The sequence below is a fragment of the Hyperolius riggenbachi genome, chromosome 3 (genome assembly GCF_040937935.1).
Source record: "Hyperolius riggenbachi isolate aHypRig1 chromosome 3, aHypRig1.pri, whole genome shotgun sequence".
Taxonomy (NCBI): Eukaryota; Metazoa; Chordata; class Amphibia; order Anura; family Hyperoliidae; genus Hyperolius; species Hyperolius riggenbachi.
Window position 1 is genome coordinate 335773703 of NC_090648.1, and position 23994 is coordinate 335797696.

Below are 23994 nucleotides of genomic sequence, written 5' to 3' on the forward strand. Positions count from 1 at the left end.
GCAGTTTTCGGCCAGTATAGCTTTAAAATTACATGCTACCAAAGTATTTTATTTGCCCATTTGTCCGAGTTATTATACCATTTAAATTATGTCCCTATCACAATGTATGGCGCCAATATTTTATTTGGAAATAAAGGTGCATTAGTTTTGCGTCCATCACTATTTACAAGCTTATAATTGTAAAATGAATCGTAATATACCTTCTTGACATGCATATTAAAAAAATTCAGACCCTTAGGTAACGATTTATTATTATTATTTTTTTTTTTATTGTAATTTGTTTTGTTTATTTCAAATTTTATTTGGGTGTTTTTTGGGGAGTGTGGGAGGTAAACAGTTAATTTTAAATGTAATTGTTTGTGTATTTATTTAAAAAAATGTATGTAGATGTAGTTTTTACTATTTGGCCACAAGATGGCCTCAGTCAATTTTTTTTTCTTCCGGTTAGTGAGCACTCTTGCTTACAGGAAGTGAAGGGAGGCTGACTGTCTTTCTAACGAGGAGTTAAAGAGAAACTCCAACCAAGAATTGAACTTTATACCAATCAGTAGCTGATACCCCCTTTTACATGAGAAATAGAATGATTTTCACAAATAGACCATCAGGGGGCGCTGTGTGACTAATTTTGTGCTGAAACCCCTCCCACAAGAGGCTCTGAATACCGCGGTACTCTGGGCAAACTGCCACAATGTAACAATGTTCACAGACAGGAAATGGCTGTTTAAAGCTATCTGTAACAGCCAGAGCAGCTAGAAACAGCTACATAACTTGCCCACAGTAACAATGTCACCATGTAATACATGTCAGAATGTGAATCTGGGAGAGCAAAGATTTTACAATGAGCAAACACTGACTAAATCATTTATACATAATTTATTGTAAAAATGAAGCACTTTTTTTTATTAAATTATTTTCACTGGAGTTCCTCTTTAAGCCCCATACACACACTTAACAGCGGTCTTTTAGGCTTTCACAACTTTTCTTGTGAAACACCTAAAAAATTTATCTTGCTATTGTTCAAGCAGCTGATAAGACTGATAAGCAGTCAATTCAACATTTGGATTGACTTCTTATCAGTCTTATCAGCTGCTTGAACAATAGCAAAATGTTTTTTTAGGTGTTTCACAAGAAAAGTTGTGAGAACCTAAAAGACCGCTGTTAGGTGTGTGTATGGGTCTTTAGATCAATGAATGGGAACAGTGTTCCCATTCATTGATCTCCAGGCTAATGGGCGGCTCACGGGAGGGTGGGGCTTCAAAGGTAAACAGGGTTCCTTATTGATAGCTTAACCACTGATTTTCCATAACAAGGACTCCACCCTTTGGTTATTTTTAGAAATGTAATGCATTAAATTTGAGGTTTCTATAATGGAATCTGTGATGTTCAGGATAATTTAGTGTTTATCCAAACACAAACAGCAACATAACAACAACAAAAAATCTTGTTACTGGCCGGTGGTGACATTAAAATAAGCACACCCACAGCATTTAGTGATTATATACTGTGTAGTACAGACCTTTTTCTTAATTCTGGAGAAAGAAGTGACAAGTGTAATTAAATGTATTCTTTTTCAAAGGTCCGTCAAGTAGACTTTACTAGGTTATAATCCTTCTGGTTTGAAACTCACTTTTATAAGGAAGAATTTAATTGTGCCCATTATATTTCCCAGCTTTTGGTTCCTTGTATCTATTGCAAGGACATGAAAACATTTTTATTCCTGTATACGCAAAGGTCAGCATGTGCTACATTAAAGAAAATGTGGTAAATAAATGGCTATTCGACCATAAACGACAGGTGGTATTTGAATCACTCTTGTTTTGTAATTTTGGAGCTACTTTAAATGTATTAACTCTGCCAGAGACAACAAATCACAAACAAACTTGCTGTCTGTGTGAACATAGCTACATTAATTGTTGTCTAGAAATGGCAGCATGACATTATTTTAGTAAGACACCAAAAGACATTAAAAAGGAATGTTTTCTGGCAGGAGGGCATTTTTCTTAAGTTCCTATGGTGAATCATTATGCTCACTTTCTAAAAACTAAATTCACTGCTTGGGAGGTATTTATATTAAACAAACTTTCTTCTTTAGAGGTTGCTAAGATACAAAGACACCAAAAACACTACTACAGGACACACAAAATGTTTAAACATAACAGAAAAGACTGTGAAGGTCTTTTGAGTGCATTATGTTGGTGTATATGCAAAAGTACATAAACAAAACTAATTTAATATCACCACTTTCTTCCAAAGTGTATTGCAAAGTAATTGCAAAACATTTTCAAGGTTATTTGTTAACTTCAAAATTATAAATTGCAATGTTTAAAAGAAAAACAAGAACTGTGTGATCATGTTAGCTGTACAGTTATTGCTGTAGAACTGGGATTATACAATCACTGTGATGGTGGCAACTGTGATGGATTGGCAATTTCTAACCTTCACAAACTGCTAATGAAAGAATCACATTGGTGACATGGGACTGGAAGCAGAAGCAGAAAAAGGAACCATCTCAGCATAAAGAAAACTTGGAAAAGTCTAATACTTACATATACACTCACCTAAAGGATTATTAGGAACATCTGTTCAATTTCTCATTAATGCAGTTATCTAATCAACCAATCACATGGCAGTTGCTTCAATGCACTTAGGGGTGTGGTCCTGGTCAAGACAATCCCCTGAACTCCAAACTGAATGTCATAATGGGAAAGAAAGGTGATTTAAGCAATTTTGGGTGTGGCATGGTTGTTGGTGCCAGACGGACAAGTCTAAGTATTTCACAATCTGCTCAGTTACTGGGATTTTCGCGCACAACCATTTCTAGGGTTTAGAAAGAATGGTGTGAAAATGGAAAAAAATCCAGTATGTGGCAGTCCTGTGGGCAAAAATGCCTTGTTGATGCTAGAGCTCAGAGGAGAATGGGCCGACTGATTCAAGCTGATAGAAGAGCAATGTTGACTGAAATAAACACTCGTTACAGCCGAGGTATGCAGCAAAGCATTTTTGAAGCCAAAACATGCACAACCTTGAGGCTGATGGGCTACAACAGCAGAAGACCCCACCGGGTACTACTCATCTCCACTACAAATAGGAAAAAGAGGCTACAATTTTCACAAGCTCACCAAAATTGACAGTTGAAGACTGGAAAAATGTTGCCTGGTCTGAGGAGTCTCGATAGAGTCAGAATTTGGCATAAACAGAATGAGAACATGGATCCATCATGCCTTGTTACCACGGTGCAGGCTGGTGGTGTTGGTGTAATGGTGTGGGGCATGTTTTCTTGGCACACTTTAGGCCCCTTAGTGCCAATTGGGCATCGTTTAAATGCCACAGGCTACCTGAACATTGTTTCTGACCATGTCCATCCCTTCATGACCACCATGTACCCATCCTCTGATGGCTACTTCCAGCAGGTTAATGCACCATGTCACAAAGCTCGAATCATTTCAAATTGTTTTCTTGAATATGACAATTACTTCACTGTACTAAAATGGCCCCCACAGTCACCAGATCTCAACCCAATAGAGCATCTTTGGGAAGTGATGGAATGGGAGCTTCGTGCCCTGGATTAGTGTTGGGCGAACAGTGTTCGCCACTGTTCGGGTTCTGCAGAACATCACCCTGTTCGGGTGATGTTCGAGTTCGGCCTAACCACTGGTGGTGTTCGGCCAAACTGTTCAGGGTTCGCCCGAACTGCGGAATGACTAGCCGAACAGGGCCGAACAAGGCCCCTGTTCGGCCGAACAGGGCCCTGTTCGGCCGAATACTGCCCCCCTATGGGGTCGCAGGCATAAGGGGGGAGCATGCCCCGATCGCGGGGGGGGGTCGGAAATTCCCCCCACCCCCTCCGCTAGCGCTCCCCCCTCTGCCCGCTTCCCCATACAAAAGTTTCAGGAAGTAAAACAGTACCAGTGGTACTAGTGGGTGGCTGGCAGTGGGCGGCACTGTGAAGTGAGTGACTGAGGAGGAGGAGTCCAGAGAGTGACGCGTTGAGGGAGGCCGGGCAGCGGGCGGTTCAGCAGTAGTACCGTACTACTGCTGTACCGCCCGCTGCCCGGCCTCCCTCAACGCGTCACTCTCCGGACTCCTCCTCCTCAGTCACTCACTTCACAGTGCCGCCCACTGCCAGCCACCCACTAGTACCACCGGTACTGTTTTACTTCCTGAAACTTTTGTATGGGGAAGCGGGCAGAGGGGGGAGCGTTAGCGGAGGGGGTGGGGGGAATTTCCGACCCCCCCCCGCGATCGGGGCATGCTCCCCCCTTATGCCTGCGACCCCATAGGGCCCCCAAAAGTGGGATGTTCGGGGAGTTCGGGGTTCGGCCCGAACATGCCGAACATCGCGGCCATGTTCGGCGAACTTTCCCGAACCCGAACATCCAGGTGTTCGCCCAACACTACCCTGGATGTGCATCCCACAAATCGCCATCAACTGCAAGATGCTATCCTATCAATATGGGCCAACATTTCTAAAGAATGCTTTCAGCACCTTGTTTTATCAATGCCACGTAGAATTAAGGCAGTTCTGAAGGCGAAAGGGGGTCAATCACCGTAATAGTATGGTGTTCCTAATAATCCTTTAGGTGAGTGTAAGTGTCCTATTGCATAGTGGCCTAGACATTTGTAAAAATACACCTAAAGTGAGAGGTATATAGATGCTGACATATTTATTACCTATTAAACAATACCAGTTGCCTGCGGATCTTTCTGAATGCAGTAGTGTCTGTATTACACACCACACCAGAAACAAGCATGAGGCTAATCTAGTCAGACCTCATTTGGAAACATCTGATCTTCATGCTTGTTCAGGGTCTATGGCATTGGGTCCTTGGACTCTTCCGGGATGGGGATCGTGCGCATCCGCCGGCATTAGGCTCCGCCCACCTGCGATGACATCCCGCCGGCCATATGGAAGCGCCGGCGTGATGTTAACCCCTGATCTGCCGCATACAAAGTGTATAATACGCTTTGTATTGTATACAAAGCGTATTATACAGGCTGCCTCCTGCCCTGGTGGTCCCAGCGTCCGAGGGACCACCAGGGCAGGCTGCAGCCACCCTAGTCTGCACCCAAACACACTGATCTGCCCCCCCCCCCTGCCCCCTGATCACCCACAGCACCCCTCAGACCCCCCCTGACCACCCCCCAGACCACTGTTTGCACCCAATCAACCCCTAATCACCCATTAATCACTCCCTGTCACTATCTGTCAACGCTATTTTTTTTTAGTCCCTAAACTGCCCAATGGGGACTCCTGATCACCCCACCACCCCTCAGATTCTCCCCAGACCCCCCCCCCCCATGTACTGTATGCATCTATCCCCCCTGATCACCTGTCAATCACCTGTCAATCACCCATCAATCACCCCGTCACTGCCATCCATCAATCAGCCCCTAACCTAACCCTTGCGGGCAATCTGATCACCCATCACACCATTAGATCGCCTGCAGACCCTAATCTGCCCCTTGCGGGCACCCAATCACCCGCCCACACGCTCAGATTGCCCTCAGACCCCCCCCCCCCCTTATCAATTCGCCAGTGCATTATTTACATCTGTTCTTCCCTGTAATAACCCACTGATCACCTGTCAATCACCTATCAATCACCCCCTGTCACTGCCACCCATCAATCAGCCCCTAACCTGCCCCTTGCAGGCAATCTGATCACCCACACCATTAGATCGCCTGCAGACCCGACGTCAGATCACCTCCCAAGTGCACTGTTTACCTCTGTTCTCTCCTCTAAACACCCACTAATTACCCATCAATCACCCCCTATCACCACCTGTCACTGTTACCCATCAGATTAGACCCTAATCTGCCCCTTGCGGGCACCCAATCAAACGCCCAAATGCTCAGATTGCCCTCAGACCCCCCCCCCTTATCAATTCGCCAGTGCATTATTTACATCTGTTCTTCCCTGTAATAACCCACTGATCACCTGTCAATCACCTATTAATCACCCATTAATCACGCCCTGTCACTGCCACCCATCAATCACCCCCTGTCACTACCACCCATCAATCAGCCCCTAACCTGCCCCTTGCGGGCAATCTGATCACCCACCCACACCATCAGATTGCCTGCAGACCCGCCGTCAGATCACCTCCCAAGTGCATTGTTTACATCAGTTCTCTCCTCTAAACACCCACTAATTACCCATCAATCACCCCGTCACCACCTGTCACTGCTACCCATCAGATTAGACCCCTATCTGCCCCTAGGGCACCAAATCACCCGCCCACACCCTCCGAACGCCCTCAGACCCCAGCCCTGATCACCTCGCCAGTGCATTGCTTGCATCTATTCCCCCCACTAATCACATCTTGAGACACCCATCAATCACCTCCTGTCCCCACCTGTCACCCCCTAGCACACCTACCCATCAAATCAGGCCCTAATTTGCCCCGTGTGGGCTCCTGATCACTCGGCCAAACCCTCAGATCCCCTCTCAGATCCCCTTCCGATCACCTCCCAAGTGCATTGATTGCATCTATTTTCCCCTCTAACCACCCCCTGAGACAATCATCAATCACCTCCTGTCACCCCCCTAGCACTCCTATCCATCAGATCAGGCCCAATACAACCTGTCATGTAAGAGGCCACCCTTCTAATGACCGGTTCCACAAAATTCGCCCCCTCATAGACCACCTGCTATCAAAATTTGCAGATGCTTATACCCCTGAACAGTCATTTTGAGACATTTGGTTTCCAAACTACTCACGGTTTTGGGCCCGTAAAATGCCAGGGCAGTATAGGAACTCCACAAGTGACCCTTTTTAGAAAAAAGACACCCAAGGTATTCTGTTAGGTGTATGAAGCGTTCATAGAAGATTTTATTTTTTTTGTCAAAAGTTAGCGGAAATTGATTTTTATTGTTTTTTCACAAAGTTTCATTTTTCACTAACTTGTGACAAAAAATAAGATCTTCTATGAACTCACCATACTCCTAACAGAATACCTTGGGGTGTCTTCTTTCTAGAATGGGGTCATTTGTGGGGTTCCTATACTGCCCTGGCATTTTAGGGGCCCTAAACCGTGAGGAGTAGTCTAGAATCCAAATGCCTCAAAATGAACTGTGAATAGGACGTTAGGCCCTTTAGCGCACCTAGGCTGCAAAAAAGTGTCACACGTGTCATATCGCCGTACTCAGGAGAAGTAGTATAATGTGTTTTGGGATGTATTTTTACACATACCCATGCTGGGTGGGAGAAATATCTCTGTAAATGGACAATTGTGTGTAAAACAAATCAAAAAATTGTCATTTACAGAGATATTTCTCCCACCCAGCATGGGTATGTGTAAAAATACACCACAAAACACATTATACTACTTCTCCTGAGTACGGCGGTACCACATGGGTGGCACTTTTTTGCACCCTAACTGCGCTAAGGGGCCCAAAGTCTCATGAGTACCTTTAGGATTTCCCAGGTCATTTTGCGACATTTGGTTTCAAGACTACTCCTCATGGTTTAGGGCCCCTAAAATGCCAGGGCAGTATAGGAACCCCACAAATGACCCCATTTTAGAAAGAAGACACCCCAAGGTATTCCGTTAGGAGTATGGTGAGTTCATAGAAGATTTTATTTTTTGTCACAAGTTAGCGGAAAATGACACTTTGTGAAAAAAAAATTAAAATCAATTTCCGCTTACTTGTGACAAAAAATAAAATCTTCTATGAACTCACCATACTCCTAATGGAATACCTTAGGGTGTCTTATTTCTAAAATAGGGTCATTTGTGGGGTTCCTATACTGCCCTGGCATTTTAGGGGCCCTAAACCGTGAGAAGTAGTCTTGAAACCAAATGTCGCAAAATGACCTGTGAAATCCTAAAGGTACTCATTGGACTTTGGGCCCCTTAGCGCAGTTAGGGTGCAAAAAAGTGCCACACATGTAGTATCGCCGTACTCAGGAGAAGTAGTATAATGTGTTTTGGGGTGTATTTTTACACATACCCATGCTGAGTGGGAGAAATATCTCTGTAAATGGACAATTGTGTGTAAAAAAAAATCAAAAAATTGTCATTTACAGAGATATTTCTCCCACCCAGCATGGGTATGTGTAAAAATACACCACAAAACACATTATACTACTTCTCCTGAGTACGGCAATACCACATGTGTGGCACTTTTTTGCACCCTAACTGCGCTAAGGGGCCCTAAGTCCAATGAGCACCTTTAGGCTTTACAGGAGTGCTTAGAATTTAGCACCCCCCAAAATGCCAGGACAGTAAACACACCCCACAAATGACCCCATTTTGGAAAGTAGACACTTCAAGGTATTCATATAGGAGCATAGTGAGTCTGTGGCAGATTTCATTTTTTTTTTGTCGCAAGTTAGAAGAAATGGAAACTTTTTTTTTCCTTTTTTTTTTGTCATAAAGTGTCATTTTCTGCTAACTTGTGACAAAAAATAAATTCTTCTATGAACTCACCATGCCTCTCAGTGAATACTTTGGGATGTCTTCTTTCCAAAATGGGGTCATTTGGGGGGTATTTATAACATCCTGGAATTTTAGCACTTCATGAAACATGACAGGGGGTCAGAAAAGTCAGAGATGCTTCAAAATGGGAAAATTCACTTTTGGCACCATAGTTTGTAAACGCTATAACTTTTACCCAAACCAATAAATATAGGCTGAATGGGTTTTTTTTTTTATCAAAAACATGTTTGTCCACATTTTTCATGCTGCATGTATACAGAAATTTTACTTCATTTGAAAAATGTCAGCACAGAAAGTAAAAAAAAACATTTTTTTGACAAAATTCATGTCTTTTTTGATGAATATAATAAAAAGTAAAACTCACAGCAGCAATCAAATCGCACCAAAAGAAAGCTGTATTAGTGACAAGAAAAGGAGGTAAAATTCATTTAGATGGTAGGTTGTATGAGTGAGCAATAAACCGTGAAAGCTGCAGTGGTCTGAATTGAAAAAAAGGCTCTGGTCCTTAAGGGGTTTTATGACTGCAGTCCTTAAGTAGTTAAAAGGAAATACATAGGTCAGCCTCCATATCCCTCTCACTTCAGGTGTACTGTAATGAAGATAGAGGCTGAGAAGTGTTGCTGATGCCCCTTGACATTGAGGGGGCTCACAGACTACAGGGGGCTGGAAGAAGCCTCAAGTAAGTAAAAAGGATTTTGTTCACTGCTTCTAGGGTACACTTTTAATGTCATTGGTGTTGTGAACGATGTTTTTCTGTGGGAATGGGTAATAGAATAGGTAAATGAAACAGGGGAGGAAAAGACACCAAAATTGGCAATAAACACTGTGTCTGTGGGGAATACAAGATAGTAAATGATGAGGAACTACATAGCTGAAACCGAGAGCTAATCTACATGTACACCAATCAACCCTGATGTCATATTAGAGGTAGAATGCTCTTTTCTACTCATCAGTTTTTTATGAATTACCCATTTTTTTAACCTGATAGGTTACAATATACTGTACCTATCTAACCTATACTGGGGGGCACCTACCTATCTAACCTATACAGTGGGCACCTACCTATCTAACCTATACTGCGGGCACCTACCTATCTAACCTATGCAGCAGGCACTTACCTATCTAACCTATGCAGCAGGCACCTACCTAACCTATACACAGTGTGTACGTTTTTCCACAGTGTGCGCGTGTGTTTCCACAGCATATCTGTGTGTGTGCGTGTGCGTGCGTGCATGTGTGCGTGCGTGCATACTTTGTGTGTGTGTGCGCATATAACACTTGCCCCAGGACACGTACTCTAAGACCGCCTCTGCTTAACTACAATCCCCAGGGCCCCCGCAGACTCTACGCAAAGTAGCACCTTACCCATCCTTCTGGGCACGATTCTGTCTGTGGCTCCATGCACTAACAACTTTGTCCTCAATAGGACACCTTTCCTTCCTGACCCAGCGCATGTTACTACATAATAACATGTCACAGGTCAGGGAGGAGAGGCACAGGAAGTGCACAGAGTGGGTTGTGACCCTGCAGCGGGCTCATGCTCTGTGGCAGTTGCCCCTATGGTAGCACCAACCCTGGTATAACCAACAAAAGCAACCCAGAAGATGCATCAAAACATTAATCAGCCACCCCTGTTAGTGACTACTAGGTTAAAAAAAAGGTCATTCAAGAAATACTGATGAGAAGGAAAGAGCATTCCACCTACAATACTGTACGACATCAGAGTTGATTGATGTACATATAGATTAACTCTGGATTTTGACTATGTAGTTACTTATCATTTACTTGTATATGCCACTAGAGTTGGGCCGAACCTCCGATTTTAGGTTCGCGAACTCTGTTTGCGAACTTCCGCGAAAGGTTCGGTTCGCGAAAAAGTTCGCGAACCGCAATAGACTTCAATGGGGAGGCGAACTTTGAAAGTTTAAAAAAATTCTATCAACTGGAAAAATGATAGAAAACATGTTTCAAAAGCTCTAATACTTGGAGCCACACCTAATTGAGTGAAAGACACATCACTGCTGGAGGACCCGCCCACCCTCCCTTCTCCAAGCAAGGTCCTTTATACCATTTGCCTGCCTACACTAATTAGTTATGGGACAGCTGCTACACACTCTGCTAGGGAGATTTTAATTGGCCTCCCTCCTCCCTTCTACCCTTCTACCCTTCTACCTATTCCCTCCTCCCTCCTACCGGAGGGAGGAGGGTCTCTTCTGCCAGGGAATTATACTATTTTAAAAACCAGTATACATCATACCATAGCTGGGAATACATACATGAGTATACATCATACCATAGCTGGGGATACATACATGAGTATACATCATACCATAGCTGGGAATCGAACCCAGATCTCACTGTGTGGTGGGCATGTCACCCTAAGCACTGTACCACTACAGAAGTAAGTGAAGCTAGCCTAAAATTTAACATTTATGCTCAATGCAATAGAACCATTAGGTTGCTTAAAGGAGAACTGTAGTGAGAGGTATATGGAGGCTGCCATATTGATTTCCTTTTAAGCTATACCAGTTGCCTGGCAGCCCTGCTGATCTATTTGGCTGCAGTAGTGTGAATCACACCAGAAACAAGCATGCAGCTAATCTTGTCAGATCTTACAAAAATGTCAAACACCAGATCATACTATAGCTGGGAATCGAACCCAGATCTCACTGTGTGGTGGGCACATCACCCTAAGCACTGTACCACTACAGAAGTAAGTGAAGCTAGCCTAAAATTTAACATTTATGCTCAATGCAATAGAACCATTAGGTTGCTTAAAGGAGAACTGTAGTGAGAGGTATATGGAGGCTGCCATATTGATTTCCTTTTAAGCTATACCAGTTGCCTGGCAGCCCTGCTGATCTATTTGGCTGCAGTAGTGTGAATCACACCAGAAACAAGCATGCAGCTAATCTTGTCAGATCTTACAAAAATGTCAAACACCAGATCATACCATAGCTGGGAATCGAACCCAGATCTCACTGTGTGGTGGGCACGTCACCCTAAGCACTGTACCACTACAGAAGTAAGCGAAGCTAGCCTAAAATTTTACATTTATGCTCAATGCAATAGAACCATTAGGTTGCTTAAAGGAGAACTGTAGTGAAAGGTATATGGAGGCTACTATATTGATTTCCTTTTAAGCAATACCAGTTACCTGGCTATCCTGCAGATCCTCTGCCTCCAATACTTTTAGCCCTAGACCCTGAACAAGCATGCAGCAGATCTGGTGTTTGACATTTTTGTAAGATCTGACAAGATTAGCTGCATGCTTGTTTCTGGTGTGATTCACACTACAGTGGCTGGATAGTGTACTGGTTAAGGGCTCTGCCTTTGACATGGGAGACCAGGGTTTGAATCCTGGCTAGGTCAAGTACCTATTCAGTAAGGAGTTCAAGGCAAGACTCCCTAACACTGCAGGGTGGCCTCTTGAGCGCGTCCCTGTGGCTTGCAGCTCTTGAGCGCTTTGAGTCCGACAGGAGAAAAGCACTATACAAATGTTTGGATTATTATTATTACTGCAGCCAAATAGATCAGCAGGGCTGCCAGGCAACTGGTATAGCTTAAAAGGAAATCAATATGGCAGCCTCCATATACCTCTCACTACAGTTCTCCTTTAAGCAACCTAATGGTTCTATTGCATTGAGCATAAATGTTAAATTTTAGGCTAGCTTCACTTACTTCTGTAGTGGTACAGTGCTTAGGGTGATGTGCCCACCACACAGTGAGATCTGGGTTCGATTCCCAGCTATGGTATGATCTGGTGTTTGACATTTTTGTAAGATCTGACAAGATTAGCTGCATGCTTGTTTCTGGTGTGATTCACACTACTGCAGCCAAATAGATCAGCAGGGCTGCCAGGCAACTGGTATAGCTTAAAAGGAAATCAATATGGCAGCCTCCATATACCTCTCACTACAGTTCTCCTTTAAGCAACCTAATGGTTCTATTGCATTGAGCATAAATGTTAAATTTTAGGCTAGCTTCACTTACTTCTGTAGTGGTACAGTGCTTAGGGTGATGTGCCCACCACACAGTGAGATCTGGGTTCGATTCCCAGCTATGGTATGATGTATACTCATGTATGTATCCCCAGCTATGGTATGATGTATACTCATGTATGTATTCCCAGCTATGGTATGATGTATACTGGTTTTTAAAATAGTATAATTCCCTGGCAGAAGAGAATAGGTAGAAGGGTAGAAGGGTAGAAGGTAGAAGGGAGGAGGGAGGAGGGAGGAAGGCCAATTAAAATCTCCCTAGCAGAGTGTGTAGCAGCTGTCCCATAACTAATTAGTGTAGCCAGACAACTGAGTCAAATGGTATAAAGGACCTACCTTGAAGGGAGGGTGGGCGGGTTCTCTAGCACTGAAAGCAGTGTGTTTGACAATAACATGTCTGCTGACAGTGAAATGGAGGCTAAAAATTTTGCTCAATACAGCATTATGGGGCGAATCGAACTTCCGCAAAAGTTCGCCTGATGCAGGCGAACGCGAACCCCCAAAGTTCGCCTGGAACCGTTCGCCGGCGAACCGTTCGGCCCATCTCTATATGCCACACAGTGTTCATTGCAAAAAAAAAAAACATCACAGTGATCGTTTTGGGTTACTACAGTAAGTGAATGTTTAAGTAGCTTAAGGCCATGGAAGAATGAGTTTTAGAAAACACTGTGATAAGTCTTTAATAAAAAATCTGAACGTTTAAAGCGTAATTGCTAGTTTATTACTTGTAAACTTAGATCAGCTAGTTACAGGTTATTGACCTTATAAAGCAGAGGTACCTGTATAGACATATGCTGAAAATATGTTCAGGCACAGGTTATTAAAGAGACTCCGTAACAAAAATTACATCCTGTTTTTTATCATCCTACAAGTTCCAAAAGCTATTCTAATGTGTTCTGGCTTACTGCAGCACGTTTTACTATCACCATCTCTGTAATAAATCAACTTATCTCTCTCTTGTCAGACTTGTCAGCCTGTGTCTGGAAGACTGCCAAGTTCTTCAGTGTTGTGGTTCTGTGATGCATCTCCCCCCTCCAGGCCCCTCTGCCTGTGTATTATTTAGATTAGGGCAGCATCTCTCTTCTCTCTTATCTTTTACAAGCTGGATAAATCCTCCTCTGAGCTGGCTGGGCTTTCACATACTGAGGAATTACATACAGGCAGAGCTGTCTGCACTCTGCAGGAAGAAACAGCCTGACACTTCAGTGGAAGATAGCTGCAGGGGGGAAGAAACACACAAATGATCTCTTGAGATTCAAAAGGAAGGCTGTATACGGCCTGCTTGTGTATGGATGTATTTTCTATGTGTGGACATACTGTACATCAACCTACTTCCTGTTTTGGTGGCCATTTTGTTTGTTTATAAACAAACTTTTTAAAACTGTTTTTAACCACTTTTAATGCGGCGAGGAGCAGCGAAATTGTGTCAGAGGGTAATAGGAGATGTCCCCTAACGCACTGGTATGTTTACTTTTGTGCGATTTTAACAATACAGATTCTCTTTAATTGCATTTCATAGCAGATTATTTGAATTTACTGATGAAAAGATTTTGTAAACAAAAAAGTTGCAGTTTTTGCAAAAGGAAAATGAAAAATACCAAGACAACCAATATCAATTTATTGAACCTAATGTACAAAATTACAAATTGATCTCCCTCATTAGGAGAGCACAGGCCACCTGTCCCTGGCTGAGAGGTGATGTGATCCAAACTTATAAATAATGTTATAGTCGAATGCAGTCTTTCTCAACTAGGGTTCCCTGGAACCCCAGGGTTCCTTTAATAGGCCTTGCAGGGGTTCCTTGGCATTTCGCCCCATCGTGGGGGAAGTATAATAGAGCACATTATAATATGGGGTACTTTGAAAATAAGCACTCAATTGGGGGTCAGAATATTAATGAGCACATTAATAAAGAGCACTAGGATAAGGAGACAGTATAATGAGTGTCAGTATAATAGGGGGTAGTGAAATAAAAAGCCTCACCTACTTTTAAAGACCACACCTACTGCAAAATAAATGCAGGGGTTCTTCGAGATATAAAAAAAAATTGTTTGCAGGGATTCCTTGAGATCCAAAAGTTATTTGCAGGGTTCCTCCAGGGTAAAAGGGTTGAGGAAGGCTGGTCTAACGGGAGCCTAGAATTGATGTTCTCCTCACAATCACTGAACAAATATGGTCACTCTGAGGTCAGGAAAGTGGCATCAGGGAGCCTGTGTTAGCAATAGTGGAGATGGGATCTTACCTGAAGCAACGATCAGTAAGAGGCGTAAGGACCAGTCTTCCAGAATTGCCCAAATATTCATAGCCGTACGGCACACTTGTGGTAACCATTCTTATAACAACGCTGTTTTCTTCCCAATAATATCTCATCTGTGAAATCCAGCTAAAATCTAAAGTGTTCACAATCCCACGACTTTTCATATTCACAACAATGTCTCGGCCTGAAAATAAAAATCATATTATGATTTGCAATGCAATCCATGTGATGAAACAGATGGCAAAACACTATAGAAAGAAGTTATTTCTGTTACAAATAAAACAACTGATAGAAGCATGTCTGATTTTAGTAAGCGTAGAACACTTTCTATTGCTCACCTAGTAGCTTTGCGGATTCATTGCTAGGAGAGGAGTCAAGACAAGAAAAGTATATTCTCATACACTTCACGTGAGCCCTCAATGTTTACCCAAAATATTCTGGTCTTCAGCTATCTAAAGCATCTATAATAGGGGTTCCAAATAGCCAGTAAAAAACATTGCTTTTTTGCTGTATTTTAACAATATTCATGTTGGAGCAAAAATTAGTATGTAAATAGCATTGAATAAAGGACAGCTAGGCAATAAGAAATATGAAAATAAGACCTGCTGAGAAGAAATGCAGACAGAATCTCCTCCTAGCCTATTGGTTTCACCTTTGTGCCTTACTTTATTACCTAATTGTGCTGCTGCTCCCAGTCCCAATCTCAATCCCTTCTTTTCTGCATCTACTCTTCTCTCTCTCATTTTTCTTTAATGTTTCTTAAGGTGGCCACTAACAGTCCAATTTCTAGCGAAAAATCGTTCGAGCGATCAGAAATTCTAATCGGACGAAAAATCGTTCACTACACCATCAACTAACCAATCATTGCTTCCTATCTATCACGACCAACAAGAAAATCCAAATTTTGGTTCGACGAAAATTCAATCAGACGATTTCTTTTATAATCGTTCATTATCGATTGTGCCCATCAACTGAGATTATTTACAACCAATCCGATCAGAATTTCTGATCGCTCAAACGATTTTTCGCTGGAAATTGGACCGTTAGTGGCCAGCTTAAGATCTGTGTAGCTGCTCAGTTATAAAGTTTGTTTTTATCTGTGAAAAGGTTTCTTCATTATCATTCTAAGCCAAATGATTTACTTTTAGAATTTCTGGTCATGAGCAAGAGCCAAGTCTCAAACTACTTCCTGCACTATGGAGGGTCAATGCTTATAGGTTGCAATTTTTCTTAACCTCCCTGGCGGTTTAATTATTTTGCCAGGGAGGCTGCGGGAGGGTTTTTTTTAAATAAAAAAAAAATATTTCATGCAGCCAACTGAAAGTTGGCTGCATGAAAGCCCACTAGAGGGCGCTCCGGAAGCGTACTTTCGATCGCCTCCGGCAATCGAAAGTAACAAGATAGGCCGCAATGAGCGGCCTATCTTGTTTCGCTTTCCTCGTCGCCATGGCGACGAGCGGAGTGACGTCATGGACGTCCTGACGTCAGAGCCGCCCGATCCAGCCCCTAGCGCCGGCCGGAACTGTTTGTTCCGGCTGCGCTGGGCTCGGGCGGCTGGGGGGACCCTCTTTCGCCGCTGCACGCGGCGGATCGCCGCGGAGCGGCGGCGATCGGGCAGCACACGCGGCTGGCAAAGTGCCGGCTGCGTGTGCTGCTTTTTTCAGAACTCAAATCGGCCCAGCAGGGCCTGAGCGGCGACCTCCGGCGGCATACCCCGAGCTCAGCTCGGGATTACCGCCAAGGAGGTTAAAAAATGTCATGTCCCGCCCCTTAAAGGGGTTCTTTCATGAAAAAAGTAGGCAGTTAAAAAATGTGACAGATGACAGGTTTTGGGCCAGTCCATCTTTTTAAGGGGGATTCTCAGGGCTTTCTTTGTTTTCAACAGCATTTCCTGAACAGCAGTTTAACTGCCAAAATAGCAAGATACCAGCCGGCCTCCCTAATCACTTGCACACTATTATGTCAGTTAGATTTTGCAACTGTTGTTCAGGAAATGCTGTTGAAAACAAAGAAAGCCCTGAGAATCCCCCTTAAAAAGATGGACTGGCCCAAAACCTGTCATCTGTCACATTTTTTAACTGCCTACTTTTTTCGCGAAAGAACCCCTTTAAAATCTGAACAAAAAAATGATGTAAAGATGCAGTAACCTAAGTTTTGTACAGCAGAAGGAAATGGCAGCGCTTCCAAACAGACGCTGCACCTGAATTGACTACCTGCACAAGTATGCAGAGCTCGAATAACGGGCAGATTACACACCTTGCATTCAAAACAGGTACAGTAAAAGGAGGGCGTTAGCTTCAGCATAAGTTGTGCACAAATGATCCCTACTAGACTCCCACAACTTATGCTGAAGCTAACGCTCTCCTTTACTGTACCTGTTTTGAATGCAAGGTGTGTAATCTGTCCGTTATTCAAGCTCTGCATACTTGTGCAGGTAGTCAATTCAGGAAGCGCTGCCATTTCCTTCTGCATGGCAAATTCTATACCTGCATTTAAAGGGGGCTTAGATGCTTTCCTTGCGTTGAAAGACATCCATGGCTACAATTACTAGGTAATGCCCAGTGATGTTGATCCAGAGATTTTATCTGATTTCCATCTGGAGCCGGGAAGGAATTTTTTCCCTTTTGGGGCTAATTGGACCATGCCTTGTAAGGGTTTTTCGCCTTCCTCTGGATCAACAGGGATATGTGAGGGAGCAGGCTGGTGTTCTACTTTGCTCTCTGGTTGAACTCGATGGACGCATGTCTTTTTTCAACCCAAATAACTATGTAACTATGTAACAATTAGACTTAGGTGAACAAGAAGAATGCTGCTGAAAACAAACAAAAGCTAACGAGTTGCATAACACATGCATTATAATGAGTGAGAACGGCAATGGAGATTGGACATTGCGCCGGTGCTCAGTTGGAAGCGCAGCCAAGTAAACCTATTTTAGAAGCCCTTGCTGAAGAAGTTCAGAGGGTCTTAGTATTGAAATACTGGGCGCAAGGCTGATTAGCAAAAACATCTGAACAATCCAGAGGCTTCCCCCTACTGAGGTTAGTATCTATATTTTATGTTTTTGTTCTTACTGGTACAGTTAGGGTTAAGCAATAGTCTGACTAGCCCCCAGTTGGAGAGAAAGTGTCACTTGCAGACCTGAATATTTAACCCTTTCTGACAGCAAAAGAAAAAAAAGGAACAGGACATAGTTATTATTGTGTTTGGCACCATACATGCACATTTTTATCTCATTATGTCTCATGTCACCTCAGGTACACGTTAAGGCTATATGCAATTGTTTTTCTTTAGAACATCATTACAGTATATGAAAGGCACATTAAGTCAGCATTACAACATAATACATAAAGTGTTCCGATATGCATAAAAAATTTGTAACAGTATTTGTTATGTAAATGAAAAATATGCAATAAATCCATTCGTAGCTTTATGGCAAACAGAAATGATAAATACTGTAAAAACTGATGGCTACATGAAACTGATTATTGTATGATAAGCAGAGATTTGATAGCTGTTTTCCAGCATTGGTTGGAAGAAGAAGCAAAATCCTCTGTGAGCCAGGCTCTAATATATAATGATATTATTTGCTTTGTTAATTTTTGTGTATTTGGATTTTTGCCTGAAAGTTATGTTACAAAGCTATTAAATCAAAGAACTTTATCCCTATCTGATTTTGCTCAGATATCTGTTTATTGTGCTGGTATTCTCTGATATTTAATAGGAATCTGCTTGATTAATGAGGTGTTTAATTTTTATAGTCACTATTAAAATGAAAGGCAGTCTGCTTTATCTCAGGGAAATCTATTTCAAAGGAGCATGATGCTCATTATGAGTAATCACTTGCAGCTCTTGAAAGAAATGTAAACCCAACACAGCTCAAAAGAAGAAAGAAGACAAGAAGAAAATGTAGACACCAAAAACTTGTTCACTATGCTCAGTTAAGTCAAGACAAGTCGGATGCAGATAATCGAGGTAAGTTCACACAGTCATGTAAATTCCTTTCCAATGTACCATGGAACTTTTAAAGAAAACTTAAAAGAAAAAAAAATATGAGTACACCATATAAAAAAAACTGCAAAGTATTAAGGAAAGAATGATGACACTTGTAGTTTTAAATGTGTTTTGCATTGGTGTCTGGTGACACTAGAAAACATGGCTGTTTAATCATGTTAATCCTCTAAACTTACATTCCTCTTATATTATTATCCTACATGGAACTGTCCAAGTTAAGAGGTGCTGGGCAGAGCAACATGCTGACTTGGATATTGAAGATTCACTGCATCACTTGTTTTTCCACCTAGCCTACAGGAAACTCTTGCTAGCATCCTCTATTGTCATTGGTTGATTGTGGAGCTCCATGCATTCCAGACCAAACATGTAAATTAGAATAGATTAAAGCTTATATTGAAGTCTGATCTGTAACTGAGGTCTGGCATCTGCTAAAGAAGTCAGATCTACTACCGGGGATTGTGTCAGGAAGTGATCTGCTACTGGGGACTTTAACTGAATTCTGATCTGCTACAAGGATCTATCATCTGCTACTGAGGTCTGATCTTCTTCTAGTGTCTGTTATAAGAGACTTTCATCTGTTACTGGAGACTTAACTATTACTGGTTTCTGTTATGCTACAAGGGATGTTACTGGGCTCTGGGCTCCAATTGGGGTCTGTCAATTGTTACTGCTGGAGTTTATCTGTTTCTGGATACTGCTATCATTGTCTGAACACAAAGGGCTTTTCGATCAGTTTTCATTTTTAAAAACGTACTCCCATTGACTTGCATTAAAAATCACAATCACAGCAATTTTGCCATGATTTTGCATCGATTTTAATGCAAGTCAATAGTAGGGTGTTTTAAAAAATGAAAGCAGATCGAAAGCACTCTGCAGTGTGTCTCTGCCCTAATGTGTAATCATAAGTGTGTGCAATTAATATCGGTTCCTTATTAAAGCATATCTGAACTCAGAACTTCCTCTCTGCTCTAAGATAAGCAACAGTACAGTAACCTTTAAAGAAAAACATTTCTTTGTTACAACTGATTCAAATCATGCAATAAATCTGCAGTGTTTCTACTTTCTGCTTTCATTGAAGCAGACATGTTGAAGGGACTCCGAGCACCTCTGATGGGTATGCCTTTAAGCCAGACGACTTCCAACAAAGTTGAGCTATGACTCCTCTGGAGGAGCCCCTTGCAATGGCCATGCGTGTCACTTCCTCTTCCTGCTTCATTCAGTGATGCACTTCTCTAACAGAGAAGACAGGGGTGACCCATAAGTTATAACATGGTCAAGATAGCAGCCGCAATTTTTAAATTTAAATCGAATGAAAACTATTTGGTGTAGAATGGCGATTCAGGCACCAAATGAAAGAGCTACAGAAAAGTATGCATCTTTAAGTACTTTGCAGTACTGGTTGGAGACGGAGTCTCTTTAAAGGACCCATGAGAGGTGCTCGGAGTCCCTTTAACATCCTGGGCTTTCAAAGTAACCTCTCTGCCGTGGCAATTAGCTGACGCAGCTGAGGGATCAAATTACAGTGGTCACAGATGAGGGAGAATGAGACAGCCTAAACTCTCTACATTCATACAGGGCGTATTTCTCTATGTCTTTTTCTGTCCTGTGAAAGAGTTCCAGTCCACTTTAACTAAATCAATGCAAAACAGTGAAACTTTCTATAAACTCGTAAAATAGAAAACAGGAAATGATTCATTCGTAAATGTTGTGTGTTCTGTCAATGTGACAACTTAAGCAACATCCCATTACATCCCAACAGGAGCCTCAGCAAACTTCACTACATCTTTTTAACAGAAAACAAACAACAGGGCTGTTTGACAATAAAATTCTGTAGATCACTTTCCTGCCAGTTCAATGTGTTGCTAAACACGTACATTCCACATTTGTCTTTTGAAAATAAACAAGCGTCCATGCATTGAAGTGTGTGTCATTCTGGCTGGGCAGGAGTATAATAATAATTTCACAAGTCAAGCATAAAGTGCAAAATTGTCATTGTGCTTTCAACTTTTTTTTTCTTTGAAAAAAAAAATATATAACATAAATGGGCAACTTGACTGAATTGCTGCTATCAAGAGTAAGTTAAAAAGGCGTGCTAAAAAGAAAGTTATAACTGTCTAGGGGCTAGCTTAACTTTTGTGCTAACAAATTAAATGGATTTTCAATCCACAGTCTTCTTTCTTATTCATTGAAAAAGAGAGCAATTTCGCTGGCTCTGCTGTTGCTATTCGATATAAACACCATCGCAGAAGCTCATATATTCTTCTCTTAACCTTTTGTGAACCTTCATTGTACACAGACCTCTTGTATGGCTTTCTATGAATGCTGAGAGGGCACTGATCTCAAACCCCTGGAAAATGGTTCAGCGGCTCAAGCCTGAGATGAGAATCTTCAAATACCAAATCCTAATACACCACTACATACAATTTCCTATAAATGATTTTAATCTAAATTTTATCTGTACCCGAACTAGGTGAGGTTTTACGGAGAGAAAAGCATAAATAGGATCATTTAAAATGGGACTGAACTCCCATTGTTTACTCTGCAATTCTAGCTACAGTCACTGTGGTAGGAATAAAAATATCATTTGCTTATTTACCTGCAATAAATCATCTTTTATTTCGTTTTGGGTCCCCTCTCTGGCTTTAAATAAATAGCTAATACTGGAGTGGCTGAAAGTATGAGAGGCCCGTAAACGACTCCTATCTTAGACCCATTGTCAAGAACGGCCAAATGCCATCAATATAAACAAAGAAATACTGATTTCCTCTCCTCCCACCTATTCAGATTTCCACCTTCTCTTAAAAAGGCACAATAATGACATAGATATAAATACATATATAGAATGTAACCCACTTTGATTGCTGTGTGTTGGTATGTAACCCCACCCTCCAAGTGATGTTTAGTCTAGGCCATGGTGTCATGAAGACTTCTCCCCCCAGTACACTCTGGGAAACTAGATGTTAGTTCCACAGTGATGGACCTTGTCAGCAGTATAGATGGGCAATGAGCAAACACTGGCTAAATAATTTATAAATAAATATTGTAAAAAATAAACAATTTTATTCATTGTTATATTAAGTAAAGTTACATAGTTACATAGTTATTTTGGTTGAAAAAAGACATATGTCCATCGAGTTCAACCAGAGAACAAAGTACAACACCAGCCTGCTCCCTGAAATATCCCTGTTGATCCAGAGGAAGGCGAAAAAACCCTTAAAAGGCATGGTCCAATTAGCCCCAAAAGGGAAAAAAATTCCTTCCTGACTCCAGATGGCAATCAGATAAAACCCCTGGATCAACATCATTAGGCATTACCTAGTAATTGTAGCCATGGATGTCTATTGTAGCCATGGATGTCTTTAAGGCACCAAAGGTGATTTAGAGCTAAGTGTCAATACCAGCTCTTTGCAAAGGAGGAAAGAGTTTTGCAGGTTTGGCACTCAGAAAACTTTAATTTGGACACCAAAAAAAAAAAAGATAAAATACAGACACCGGCAGTGATCGAATCCTGCGTAAACGCGGTTGGATGACATCCACCTACTTTTTTTCAGAGGGTGGACATCCACCCTAACATGTGGAGGGGAGACAGCGCAGTGAAGGCGGAGTAGTGGGCACAGCATCGGGGTAGTGTTGGGCGAACAGTGTTCGCCACTGTTCGGGTTCTGCAGAACATCACCCTGTTCGGGTGATGTTCGGGTTCGGCCGAACACCTGATGGTGTTCGGCCAAACTGTTCGGCCATATGGCCGAACTAAGAGCGCATGGCCGAACGTTACCCGAACGTTCGGCTAGCGCTGTGATTGGCCGAACGGGTCACGTGTAGTGTTGGGCGAACATCTAGATGTTCGGGTTCGGGCCGAACATGGCCGAACTCCGAACATAATGGAAGTCAATGGGGACCCGAACTTTCGTGCTTTGTAAAGCCTCCTTACATGCTATATACCCCAAATTTACAGGGTATGTGCACCTTGGGAGTGGGTACAAGAGGAAAAAAATTTAGCAAAAAGAGCTTATAGTTTTTGAGAAAATCGATTTTAAAGTTTCAAAGGGAAAACTGTCTTTTAAATGCGGGAAATGTCTGTTTTCTTTGCACAGGTAACATGCTTTTTGTCGGCATGCAGTCATAAATGTAATACATATAAGAGGTTCCAGGAAAAGGGACCGGTAACGCTAACCCAGCAGCAGCACACGTGATGGAACAAGAGGAGGGTGGCGCAGGAGGAGAAGGCCACGCTTTGAGACACAACAACCCAGGCCTTGCATGAGGACAAGAAGCATGCGGATAGCAATTTGCATTTTGTCGCCATGCAGTCATAAATGTAATACAGATGAGAGGTTCAATAAACAGGGACCGGAAACGCTAACCCATCACAGATGTTCATTGTTCATGTTACTTGGTTGGGGTCCGGGAGTGTTGCGTAGTCGTTTCCAATCCAGGATTGATTCATTTTAATTTGAGTCAGACGGTCTGCATTTTCTGTGGAGAGGCGGATACGCCGCCGATCTGTGACGATGCCTCCGGCAGCACTGAAACAGCGTTCCGACATAACGCTGGCTGCCGGGCAAGCCAGCACCTCTATTGCGTACATTGCCAGTTTGTGCCAGGTGTCTAGCTTCGATACCCAATAGTTGAAGGGTGCAGATGGATTGTTCAACACAGCTACGCCATCTGACATGTAGTCCTTGACCATCTTCTCCAGGCGATCGGTGTTGGAGGTGGATCTGCACGCTTGCTGTTCTGTGTGCTGCTGCATGGGTGTCAGAAAATTTTCCCACTCCAAGGACACTGCCGATACCATTCCCTTTTGGGCACTAGCTGCGGCTTGTGTTGTTTGCTGCCCTCCTGGTCGTCCTGGGTTTGCGGAAGTCAGTCTGTCGGCGTACAACTGGCTAGAGGAGGGGGAGGATGTCAATCTCCTCTCTAAAGTCTCCACAAGGGCCTGCTGGTATTCTTCCATTTTGACCTGTCTGGCTCTTTCTTCAAGCAGTTTTGGAACATTGTGTTTGTACCGTGGATCCAGAAGGGTATAAACCCAGTAATTGGTGTTGTCCAGAATGCGCACAATGCGTGGGTCGCGTTCAATGCAGTCCTAGGCCGAAGAGGTCATAGCCTAGGGTCACAAAACCTGTTTATTGGGCAATTTCAATGGTGGCGAGTCTGACGTACATAAATCGCAGCAATGGCCGTTAGCAACGTCTGAATCTCACGAAATGTCTCATGCAGGTAGAAGACATATTGTTAGACTTGGGCTCCAAAGATGGGTTCCCTACATCTCTGCAAACC

The 23994-nt window shown here is 42.6% G+C and overlaps 1 protein-coding gene across 1 annotated transcript in view; it reads right to left on the reverse strand.

Annotated features, from left to right (window-relative positions):
* LOC137562326 (dynein axonemal heavy chain 3-like) overlaps nucleotides 1-23994 on the reverse strand; it is a 1996682-nt gene that overhangs the window by 1092319 nt on the left and 880369 nt on the right. The window contains exon 29 of the mRNA XM_068273663.1: nucleotides 14686-14884. Coding sequence (XP_068129764.1) covers nucleotides 14686-14884 — 199 coding nt within the window. The remainder of the gene's footprint in view (nucleotides 1-14685; nucleotides 14885-23994) is intronic.